At 46.1% G+C, this 12,007-nt stretch overlaps 1 protein-coding gene across 3 annotated transcripts; it reads left to right on the forward strand.

Moving 5' to 3' along the window:
* Positions 1 to 320: 320 nt before the first annotated feature.
* On the forward strand, positions 321 to 5,455 carry MCL1 (MCL1 apoptosis regulator, BCL2 family member). 3 transcript variants are annotated; one of them, XR_009607176.3, is made up of 3 exons: positions 336 to 1,178; positions 1,533 to 1,846; positions 2,047 to 2,331. XR_009607176.3 is itself a non-coding variant. In XM_060622583.3 (3 exons), exons 1-3 carry the CDS (start codon positions 491 to 493, stop codon positions 2,630 to 2,632), a joined length of 1,053 nt encoding a protein of 350 aa, XP_060478566.2. In that variant the 5' UTR covers positions 346 to 490; the 3' UTR covers positions 2,633 to 5,455. The 3 variants fall into 3 exon arrangements, 2 of the variants coding, with proteins under 2 accessions (XP_078307589.2, XP_060478566.2); XM_060622583.3 differs by lacking the exon at positions 2,047 to 2,331 and adding an exon at positions 2,516 to 5,455 and having other exon boundaries at positions 346 to 1,178; positions 1,533 to 1,780; XM_078451463.2 differs by lacking the exons at positions 1,533 to 1,846; positions 2,047 to 2,331 and adding an exon at positions 2,516 to 5,455 and having other exon boundaries at positions 321 to 1,178.
* Positions 5,456 to 12,007: the final 6,552 nt, after the last annotated feature.

Genomic DNA, 12,007 nt, shown 5'->3' on the forward strand with positions numbered 1-12,007 from the left:
GAATGACTCAATGGGTAAGACTTTAGTAGCGGAAAGAAAAAGCCTCCGCCACAGAAGCAACAGCCGGGGCTCGCAAACCAGGAGCCTGGAAAGCGGCTAGGCAGCCATTAACAGGCCCACATCGGCGCAGCGGAAGAACTCGAGCCCACCAGCCCCAGCTCCCGGGTCGCCGTTACGTAACCCACCGCGTGCCCACCGAGTGTCGGAAGACCCCGCCCAGCCCTAAAGCCCCGCCCCTACCCCTACCGGCCGGTGAGGTGCCGTGCGCAGCTCTAGGGAAGCTTCCTCCCCTTTCCCCTTTTATGGGAGTACCTTTTTTTTTTTTTTTAAAGATTTGCTGACGTCACCGAGTAGGACTGGCTCTGAAACCTTGATATAGGAGGCCCTCTCTCACTCCTTACTTCCGCTTCCTTCAACTGAGGAGTCAGGGCCTCCCCCATTTTTCTCACCCAGGAGGAGGAGGCGGCGGCGGAGGCAGCAGCAGCTTACGATGTTTGGCCTCAAGAGAAACGCTGTAATCGGACTCAACCTCTACTGTGGGGGGGCCGGGCTGGCGGCCGGGAGCGGCGGCGCCTCCTCTTCGGGAGGGCGGCTTGTGGCTGTGGGGAAGGAGGCCACGGCCCGGCGAGAGGTAGGGGGAGGGGAAGCCGGTGCGGTGATTGGCGGAAGCGCCGGCGCGAGCCCCCCAGCCACTCTCGCGCCCGACGCCCGGAGGGTCGCGCGGCCCTCGCCCATTGGTGCCGAGGGCCCCGACGTCACCGCGACCCCTCCGAAGCTGCTGTTCTTCGCGGCCACCCGCTGTGCGTCGCCGCCTGAAAAGATGGAAGGCCCAGCCGCCGACGCCATCATGTCGCCCGAAGAGGAACTAGACGGGTACGAGCCAGAACCTCTGGGGAAGCGGCCGGCTGTCCTGCCTTTGCTGGAGTTGGTCGGGGAGGCCAGCAGTGGCCCCGGCACAGACGGCTCACTGCCCTCGACGCCACCCCCAGCAGAGGAGGAGGAGGACGAGTTGTTCCGGCAGTCGCTGGACATTATCTCTCGGTACCTTCGGGAGCAGGCGACTGGCGCCAAGGACGCGAAACCACTGGGCGGGTCTGGGGCGGCCAGCCGAAAGGCGTTAGAGACCCTCCGACGGGTCGGGGACGGCGTGCAGCGCAACCACGAGACCGCCTTCCAAGGTAAGGGGGTTGGTTAGTCGCGGAGGCTGCGCTGCCCTGGTTCACCTGTCCCCGGACTCACCCACCGAATGGGGGTGGAAACCGAAAACAAGTCAGTGTTGAAACGACTCGCAATCTATTTCTGAAACCAGAATATTCTGGCCGTGAGTCATTGTTTCCGCCCATCTTAATTCTTGTGGAAATGGCAGCTCTGTTCAAAGCCCGGAAAGGGTGGGATGTCATTTTTCAACTGGGGTCGGCCCGAGTTCTGTGGACCCCAAATAGCGATTTCCCCCGCCGTGGGTGGGCAGGCAGATCATGCGCCGGTTTAGACAAAGGAGGCCGTGAGAACCTGCATGCTTTTCTTCCTCTCAGGCATGCTTCGGAAACTGGACATCAAAAACGAAGACGATGTCAAATCTTTGTCTCGAGTGATGGTCCATGTTTTCAGTGACGGAGTAACAAACTGGGGCAGGATTGTGACTCTTATTTCTTTTGGTGCCTTTGTGGCCAAACACTTGAAGAGTATAAACCAAGAAAGCTGCATCGAACCATTAGCAGAAAGCATCACAGATGTTCTTGTAAGGACAAAACGAGACTGGCTAGTCAAACAAAGAGGCTGGGTAAGTTTGTTTTAAGGTCGAAGGGGGCCTTGGAATGGAAATGGAATGAAGGATTTTATAAAGAAGGTCTGGGCGGGGCACCTGGGTGGCTCAGTCAGTTGAGCATCCGACTTTGGCTCAGGTCATGATCACACAGTTTGTCTGTTCAAGCCCCACGTCAGGCTCTGTGCCGACCGCTCAGAGCCTGGAGCCTGCTTCAGATTGTGTCTCCTCTCTCTGCCCCTCCCAGCTCAAGCATTAAAAAAAAAAAAATTCTTATAAAGAAGGTCTGGGGTTATATCAAGCTTTTTATGATGCACAACTCAGGTTTCAGGCTCTAACTTACGGACCGGTTTGCCTAATACTGATTTAAGTAGTGGGCTCACAGAGATAGTGTGGTATGACTGTCTTAAATTCTTGCATCAAAAATCCCGGTTCTGTAGCCTGTTTTACTGGCTGTTGAAACTTTTGTTTTTGGTATTGTAATTCAGCTGGATACTCTTCTGTGGATACAAATTATGAAAAAATAAGAATCACTTGGGCGGATGATAGTAAACAACGTTTCTGAGTGTCTTCCCCCCCCCCCCCCCCCCCCCCCCCCGCATTTGTCTTCTGCCGTCTGGTGTAAATAATATTTGGTTCATTATGTTTGGGGGGGAAACCTTAGATATTTTAATTCATCTTAATGTATGAATAGTGTTTTTAAGCCATTGGAAACCCATACTTGAAAATGTACTTTTCTTTTTTGTTTTCTAGGATGGGTTTGTGGAGTTCTTCCACGTAGAGGACCTAGAAGGTGGCATCAGAAATGTGCTGCTGGCTTTTGCAGGTGTTGCTGGAGTAGGAGCTGGTTTGGCATATCTAATAAGATAGCCTTTTAAGTGCAATAATTGACTTTTAACCAACCCCAGGCACCAAAATCACATAACGACTGCTGTGAATCAAATGTATTTATGAAGTTGGACTTCAAGCTGTCCAGGCTGTAACCTCCAAGAGTTCTACTCTAGCAACGTAGAAAAGCAAGTGGCAAGAGGATTATGGCTAACAGGAATAAATACATGGGAAAAGTAGTCCCCCTTGAAGAGTCACTGTCTAAAGCAAGGTTCAATTTCAGCAACAGGCAAACTGGGGGGCCGTGGAAGAGGACTTTTAGAGTTAGTGAAGATGGTAGGCTTGAAGAGACTTGATTTCCTTGTCTAGAACAGGAGAGTGGCCAGTAGCCAGGCTAGTCATAGAGTCCATTAAATGTCCACTGAAATAATTAACTTCTTATAGTGTTAAAAGAGAAGCACTAACAATGGCAGTGATCTGTATAAAATGGATTTAAGCTACAGGTAATAGAACTATGACTAGAAGCCTCCGTACTGTACAACAGAGTGTGAAGGGAAGCTTTTTCTCTGCAATTAGCTTTTCCCAGGTGTACTTCTTGAATAGAAAGTCCAAGTGCTCAGGACTTTTTATACCTGTTCTACTTTGGCTTGGTTTGAGTGGTTTAGTTTATTAGCCTAGTAATGGCCAAGAATACTTGACTTAAGGCTCAATAATGACAATTGCAAATATGAAAATATCCTCAATTTTTAAGACAAAAACAACTTGTAAATGTATTTGTCTGTAAAAATTGTATATATTTTTACAGAAAGTCTATTTGAAATGTAAAGGGATGAAAAGTCTCAAAATACATTAATTTTTTCATACCCGTTTGAAATTTCCAACTTCTGTAGTTAGGAATCTATTTCTTACAGCTTTTCTATTCTAAATTTTATCCTGGTCAGTTATAGATTGTATACAGAACCAGTTGATGTAAGTGTATGCAACTTGGTTGTAGTGGAACAATTCTGATTCATAACTGTGCAGACTTTAATTTTCCTATCTGATTTTGGTAAGTATTCCTTAGATTTTTTTTTTAACTGCGATTGAAAAATTGAATGGAAATTCATCCTTTCACTTCATTACATGTAGGTTTTCAATAAGTGAGTCAAGGTGGAGTTTTAAGTTTGGTGGGCGGTGCCGGCTGGTGACTTAGAAATAATGGGTTCTGATTGGGCAGCTACTCATTTCAGTTCTTTCCATTTGAGTTAATTTACTGGTGAAATTTAAATTGAGTTTATGAGCTCATCTTCAAAGCTTTTACTAAAAGATTTTCAGCTGTTCCAAATGGGACTTACTAGCAGTATGTGTATAAAAAGATCACATCAGGTGTATGAGAGACATTTGATCCCTTGTTTGCTTAATAAATTGTAAAACGGCTTGGAAAAGCAGACTTATAGTCTAACCATGGTGCTATTATTAGGCTTGCTTGTTAAACACAGGTCTAAGCCTATCAATAAAACAAATACTTATGTTTCATTTCTATTAATGATTCCCAAACTTTGTTCAAATTTTTGCATTGGCATCTCTTTGGATTTCAGGCTTGATGTTTTATCAAACTTTTTATTTTCTATACTTCCTTGAAGTATTTGCTGCTTGTTCTCCCTGTACAAATAGTTATATCAATTCCTACATCCTTACCATGCCATCTCTGAACTCCTACTGGCCCTTTTAGTTTTTGGCACTATGAACCCTAAGTAACCCCCCAGGAGACCACAGACCTTCATCCTTAATGAATTTTATCCTTGGGAGGTGGTAGGTAGTACAGTGGGTGCCATGACCATGAGAGACATATGGTGGAGGAGTCCCTTTTCCTTTGGTACCTTTTCAGTTACTGCTTTATCCTATCTTTGGGGGAAAAGTTTTTAAAGTCCCTTTAGGAATTTTCAGAGAAGGGGGACAACAAATGGTGTGACTTTCTCTAGGTTCCTTTATGTTTGAAAAAGCTCATTTAAAATTACAGAAAGGGATGGGTTCTGTTAGACCTCAGAGTTCTATAAAAACTGGTAAACTGAAGAAAGCTTCTGTAGTAGATCTAGGGTCATTTGAAAGCTTCATCCTTGGAACGTAACCTTTGGTCTGTGGACTCCAGATGAAAACAGGCATGAATAAAATGACTAAGAATGTAATAAATAGGGAGGGATTGCCCTGCCTGCCCATCCTTGAGCCATAAGGTCATCTAGCTAGAGCTATTTTTACCTATGTATTTATCGTTCTTGATCACGAACCACTTATTTATGTCATGTCTATCTCTAAGGACCTGAAAGCACTTTATGTAGTTTTTAATTAATCTGAAGATCTGGTAAAGGTGACTAAAAGGCCTGTCTCCCCATATCCACTTGTGGAAATAAGCGCATAGATGGAGATTGGTGGAGTTTAGGGAACCCACCCCAATTTTCTAGGTGTGACTGCTGAAATGTAGAGAAGGATCTTAGTTGAAACTTTGGGTCAGGGGCTTGGAGGGCTTAGCCCAAGTGCTTTGGGGAAGGTTGGGTGGTTTTGTAGGGAGAGGAGGCATGTGTCCTCAGTGCTGGCTAGCTGCATAGTTCAGGCAAATCCTCCAGAATGGAAGGGGAGGGTTGTGTGGAAAGCTGGCTCTCAGCAACTTGTCTTCTGTCTCTCAGGGAAAACATGCAGTCCTGTAGTGTCCGGGCACACTCTGTTGGGGGCGAACATCTTGGTTCTGGTTAAAGAGCTCATGCTATTGACAGCTGTGCCAGGAAGGGTTAGGACCAACTACAAATTAACATGGGCTGTAAAATGTAGTGTGTTTCCCTAACTTCCTGTTTTTCCTGAGAAGAAAATAATAAACCTTTTATTCAAATGCAAGGTGTGGTATGGGTGTTTTCTAATCGATGATTGTCTTCCCCCCACTTAGGCCTTTTTAGGGAAGTCAGCTGAGCAAATAAGTATAGGTGAGTTGACCAGCAAAAGCCCCATAAAGCTAATTTGCTCAGGCAAAGGATAGTTCCCTTCAGAGTAACCATTTCATTGAAATCAGGGGTGTTGGGTTTTGAAATGTATTACTGTGGTACTTTGGAGTAATTCTTATACATTTTAAGCGAGAATCAAAAATCCTGATTTTTCTTTTAGTCACCATGTGCTGGTATAATTTTGAGGTAAGCTGTTTCGTTGCTGCATTTACTGTATCTCCCCATCTCAACCTTTTCAGATGAAGGAGCTAGAAGAATTAACATCCACAGTTTAAGAGTTTTGATAAGGGGCGCCTGGGTGGCGCAGTCGGTTGGGCGTCCAACTTCAGCCAGGTCACGATCTCGCGGTCCGTGAGTTCGAGCCCCGCGTCAGGCTCTGGGCTGATGGCTCAGAGCCTGGAGCCTGTTTCCGATTCTGTGTCTCCCTCTCTCTCTGCCCCTCCCCCGTTCATGCTCTGTCTCTCTCTGTCCCAAAAAAATAAATAAATGTTGAAAAAAAAAAAAATTAAAAAAAAAAAAAAAGAGTTTTGATAAGATTCTTGGTACTGTTTCAGTACTTTTCCCCTTTCCTCTCTCAAAAAGGAAGTGGAGAGTAAGCACTTAAATTTCAGAAACTCTGTCTTGTCTTCAACTACCTTGAAAGAAAGGGAGCTGAATCACCATGGCAATGTGCAAATATGAAGTTTGCATATTGGTTTTAAAAGCCTTGAGCACCGGATGCCAATTGTACGAACAGGATTCTGTGCTTTTGTGCACTTAGAAGCACATTTCTGCTTAGAAGCTCCTCTTTTTCTGGAGTCTGACTACCAGAAGAATGCAACTTTTTATCCTTACAAAGAAAGCGGTTACATACTAATGCACTCCTAAGCAGAAAATTGAGGGGAGGGTACCTTAGGACCCAAGGGCCCAAATCTTGGCCCCAGCTGAGTTGTACACAGTGCTATTGCTCCCGTTAATAGATTTTGATGTGAAGCCATTTCTGTGGTCATGTTCCTTAGTTTAACACCTTAAAAACTTGGCTCAAATGGTAACCAGGTAACATGAGTCACCAAGGGAGTCAAAATAATCAACACTTCCCTTCATTTGACACAACCAAGACTTTGTCTTTCAGTTCCTGTTTTTGTGACTTTAGAGCTACCTCTTGCTTCATATAATTTCCTTTCAGAAAATTTTAAAGCAGTTGTGACAGCTGGTGGATTTTACAAAAGTTAAAGTGAAGTAACTTGTACAACTGGTGTGTAGCATGGATCCAGCCAGATTCCCAGAGCATGGGTGGTTTATTCCTGGAGTTCAAGATGATCTATCTTAAATTATCCCTAGCTCTTTTTGGCCCCACTTGTTCGATGATTACAGAACTTTGTCTTCTGCACCCTACCACACTGTTCAAAGGCTTCTCAGTTTCTAGATTTGAAAACTTAGACCTTCTTTGGTTTCAGAGTTGTTACAGTGTTATCTTAGTTATGTGAAGCATGTGGAAAGAAGGGGGTTGGGAATCTGTCTCCAGGCAGATGAAACAGACCTAAGAATTCAGTGGGGTTTTTTTTCTTTTTTAAGATTTTATTTTTGGGGCGCCTACCTGGCTCAGTTGATAGAACATGCGACTCTTGATCTCAGAGTCATGAGTTCAAGTCCCACACTGGGCGTGGAGCCTACTTAAAAGATGAAGTAATCTCAACACCCAACATGGGACTCGAACCCACAACCCTGACTGAGATCAAGAGTCCCATGCTCTACCAACTGACGTTAGCCAGGTGAGCTGAGAATTCAGTGTTCTTTACTAATAATTCTTGTGAGGTAAAAAGGGTACCCGTGGCAGGTTTTTGTACCCACAGCATACCTGGTTTCCCTTTGCAGTTCCTTTCTTTACCTGAATAGAATAGTAATTCTTAACTGGTGGGAAATCTGTGAGGGCCAAGAATGCTACTCCAGGTTTTACCCCTTCCAAGCATCCATTTCCAGGTCTTATTTCTGCCATTGGTCTCTGTATTCTTAACTCACTTTGCCTTCTCATTTCCTGTTCAAGGATTACTTTCCGTTTAGTAAGAAGTTTAGTAAGAACGTTTCAACTGTGCAATGAGCTGGGACATTTAATGAGCTCTAGGCAGCCAGATGTTTGTTGAGTCTCTTCATTCATCCATTACATGTCAGTGAACTACTTGCTATTTACCTTGCACTGTTGGATGCTGGAATTACAAAGAGAATAATTCTTTCTCTCAAATTCCATCAGAAAAAAAACTAGGGAAAAGGGTGTCTGCCTGGCTTAGTCAGTGGAGCATGCGACTCTTAATCTCAGGGTTGTGAGTTCAAGCCCCATATTGGGCATGGAGCCTACTTAATAAAAAAGGAACAGTGGGAAGACACATGGCAACTAATGGTAGATCTTTGATTGGACCCTTGGTGAAAAAAGCTCTAGTGTGCACAATTAGGGAAATGTTAATATGGGCAGTATGTTAAATGGTACTGTATCATGTTATATTTCTTGAGTGTATTATAGTATAGTTATATAAGAGAATGTTCTCAGGCTGAAGAGTTGAATGTATCACAAAACCATATAATGAGAAAGCAATTGTGCCAAGATGGCTTACAGGCTTACAATCTAGTAGGAGTGATAACTATGGATGAAAATAATTAGAGTACATTTCATGAAGTGCTATGATAAAGATATTCTAAGATAAAGGGTGGAACAAAGCAGGGTGACCACTTCTGGAAGCAGATGGTCAAGGGTTCAAAAGAAACATTTGAGGTTGAACCTTAAAGAATGAGTAGGAAACAAACATGCACAGAAGCATGGAGTTGGGAAAGAACTTCCAGGAGTGCAGGGGGAGGGTGGGGAGGTTTAGATCATTTTTTTTCTTCTCATTTCCTTCCCTGCCTGCCTTCCCCTTCATCATACATAGCCACTGAATATATCTCTTCAGTTTCTTCCATTTGTGGCCTTATATAAAAATAAGGGGAGCCTGGGTGGCTCAGCCCAACTCTTGATTTCAGCTCAGGTCATGAACTCACAGTCCTGGAATTGAGCCCTGCATCAGGCTCCACGCTGAGCGCGGATCCTGCTTGGGATTCTCCCTCTCTCTGCACCTCCCTGGCTTGTGCTCTCGCATGTGCTCACTCTAAAAATAAATAACATTTAAAAAGATGGAAAAATCCCTGGTGGAGAAAAAAAAAAAAAAAAGATGTGTCTTTGGTCTTAAAAGTCTGAATTTGGTGTAAATGACACACAGCTGGGTGGATCGTGTTTATTTGGGAAGTAGAGAAGATAGACCCCATTGATTGTTTTCCCCGTCACGTCAGTGGTGGCCCTGAATACACTCGGTCTCGGATTATAGCCATCCCTGGATCTTGGTGTAGGAGCTGGCTTCGGCAGACCTGCTTTGAATCCAGCTGTTTTGAATAAAGTCTTCAGAACCTCACCTGGGGTAGCTCCCTCGCCAGCCATCTGTCCTTTACCCACCCAGGTTCACATAACCAGGCAAAGGAACCAATTTTTCCAAGTCAGACCCAAGAGTGCTGTGCGCTCTAGAGAACAAACTTTTAATAAAGGACAGCCTCCCAAAGCTATTTAATGGGACCCCAAGATACTGAATGGTGGCTCCACTCTCCCTAATCCCGTTCCCGTGGGAGACTTGATTACAGCTATTCCCATCCTGGTTAAAAAACCAGTTTGCTCTAACTGCCCAGTCTTCCCCACAGGCTGCATTCTTGCCCATGAGCTCATTGTTTTGGCTTCACTGCCTGTATAAATCCGCAGCCAGTGCCAGAGGTCTTAGCCTGGGCCCCCTAACTAGCTGGGGCTGCATTCCATTCAGAATTTCACCACCCCCACTTGGTTTTCTTCCCGCCCTCATGTGGTCACATGTGTGTGTTTATTCAAGTTAGCCTGGGACAAGGTGTGCTGGGAAAGCCAGCCAAGGAAGCAGACAAGGAAAAGAATGTTTAACTGTTAGGTTTCATCCTGGATTAGATGGCTTTTCCACTTTGTTTTGATTAAGAAATGTCTTCAGTTCTGTGCCCCCCCCCCAAAAAAAAAAGGTTAATTTTCTTGTCTAGTACGGGGAGCTGGTTTCAAAAAATTTGCTACCCATTTGAGTCCCCCCTACTTGGCTGAGCTGTCTCTCAGGTGTTGAGACTTCAGAGAGGTGGGGGTTTCACCTGGGAAACCTCGCCTTGGAGGTTTCCGTGCTCAGATCTTTCATGAATCCCCACCCTCAGCTCACACCTCCACTCCTGGAGCAGTTCCTACCCACCTCCTGTCCTTGTTGGGAATGGTGGCCAGGAGAGACAGCTGGGCTGCTGTAAAGAGCAGCTATTAGGTTTCGCTGCTTTGTTACTGAAATTTCCTCAGAGGATGGCTTGTTTATTTCCTGAGACCCTGAAAGCCCAGATCTAAGGCAAGGTGGGCCCACCCAGGCTGACGGGCTTTGGGAAGGGCATTTCTCTTATGTGGTCAAGTTTTGAATTAATGTTGTATGCGTAGCAGTATACTCCTTTCCTCTAACCCTCTCTTCATCTCAGAAAACAAAAAACAAAACTGCAGACTGAGGTTGTGGGAGGTGACATTTCTTCATTTCTCAGAAATCCCTCATCAGGCAAAGTAGAGAAACAGAAATAGGGAAATAACTTCATGTCGAAATGAGGTTGTGTGGTCTGTGTGTGTGTGTGTGTGTGTGTGTTTTGAAATGAGGTGGCTTGTTTTCAGTTTTAAGGAACAACAGCTTTGGAAGAGCTTGGTAATAGTGGAGAGGAAAGACAGGCAAGGCACGGAAAAGTACGGCATGCACATCCTAACCCCAACCTGAGAGCCTGAAGTTGAACCCATTCCTCCTCTAACTACTGAGGTTCTTTCCCAGGCCACTCCAGCAGCTCTCTGGTGCTGCCTGAGAAAATGCTCTGGTCCATCTGCTTCCTTCTGCACCTCCCCTTCAGCTCATGTGGCTGGTTGTTTCACTAGGATCTGCCTGCCATGCCCATGTACACCTTGTTTTGGACTACTCTTGCACATTCCTCCCTCAAATTCTACCTTCAGACCTCAACCCTGAAACACCTCCTAGAGTTTCCCCAGTCTCCGGGGTCAAGGAGCCCAAAGTCAGAGTCAGAACTTGTGCTGTCTAGTTTGAAGTTAACGCAACCTGTTTATTGCTCTCGATCGACTCAGACTTAGGTACTTTCCTGAGACTTTCTACTTCCTGTGGAAGAGTCCCCCCCCAACCCCCACCCTTTCAAGCTAACACCTCTTCATCACCTGCCTGTGACAAATATGCCCCCTCTGCTCTAACTTTCCCACCCAGCTGCCTCCCAGCACCTGAGATGGTGGTTTTGAGCGATGTTGGGAGGAGGGTAGGAATGTGGGAACCTCCAGCCCCACCACTCACGCCCAAACTACAATCTCTGATTCTGGTTTGATTCTCTGTAGTGCAAGGAGAGGGGAGGTCTCCCTGATTCAGCTTACTCTGCTGGGGGAGCATGTTAAGTTAAAATGAAGTCTCTATTTGTAAAACTAGGCAGAAGGGGAGAGGGAGACATTAAAGAGGAGAGTTTCTCCTGGCATGTTGTTCCCACTCTATCCCTCCGCCCTCCCACTGTCTAGACCCTCCAACCATATTTCTGCTCTCGAGGACTCCTGAGAGAGGGAGCCTCAAGGCTGAGACACTCATGCCATGCAGGGAGGCCAGCCAGTGGACCCTGTGCTCTGTTTCACTCCTAGTTAGCAGGCACTGAAGCTGCTGGGGTGAGGAGTATGGGTCTCCACAGACTCACCCCTGCAGCTGTGAGCACCTGCTTGCAAGGAGGCCCAGGGGGGTGGGGAAGTCTAGGAGATAAATTTAGTCTGAAGGCTGCAGCTTGATTGGGTTGGGTAGTTACCCTGGGGAAGCTAGGTTGGGGGAGGGGAGAGGAATTCTGACCTAACTGAACTGAGATCTCATAAGTTCACCCCCTCCTTCCCCCCTGCCACACACACACTGAGAAATGAGGAGCCCTCGGCAAGACACTGGCTGGCCTCTGCACGCTTGCTCTCTCTTGTGCATATCAAGATTGTTCCTATAACCACCCCACCCCCACCTCAGTTCTCAGGGGTCCAGTTCCTCTGAGTCCTTCCCTAAATTCCCCCCAGTGCACCAAGCCTAGAGGCCCCTCTACCACATCTCTCTGGCCTTGGCTTGCAGCTTCCTCTCTCCCAAGTCCCTGTAGAGGGTTTCAGAGGTCAACAGAGAGGTGTCTGGCCACACTACTACCCTCTATGGGACCAGGAAAAAGGGTTGCTCAGGGTCAGATTCCCCTTCCTGAAAGCTTCCATGTTGACCCCATACTGACTTCAGTGACTCGAGGAAAGAATCCTTAGGGGCTGCACTGAATCCTACTTAGCTTTCAAATGAAAGGGGAGGAGTGCCTGGGTGGCTCATTTGGTAGAGGGTCTGACTCTTGGTTTTGGCTCAGGTCATGCTCTCAG

This window comes from Panthera onca, chromosome C1 (genome assembly GCF_046562875.1).
Source record: "Panthera onca isolate mPanOnc1 chromosome C1, mPanOnc1 haplotype 2, whole genome shotgun sequence".
NCBI classification, from domain to species: Eukaryota; Metazoa; Chordata; class Mammalia; order Carnivora; family Felidae; genus Panthera; species Panthera onca.

Excerpts from the sequence above, each read along its gene's own strand:
- MCL1 (XM_060622583.3), top strand. The coding sequence starts at position 491 with ATGTTTGGCCTCAAGAGAAACGCTGTAATCGGACTCAACCTCTACTGT. Across the intron at positions 1,179-1,532 it reads CCACGAGACCGCCTTCCAAG|GCATGCTTCGGAAACTGGAC; the intron begins GTAAGGGGGTTG and ends TCTTCCTCTCAG. Across the intron at positions 1,781-2,515 it reads TAGTCAAACAAAGAGGCTGG|GATGGGTTTGTGGAGTTCTT; the intron begins GTAAGTTTGTTT and ends TTTGTTTTCTAG.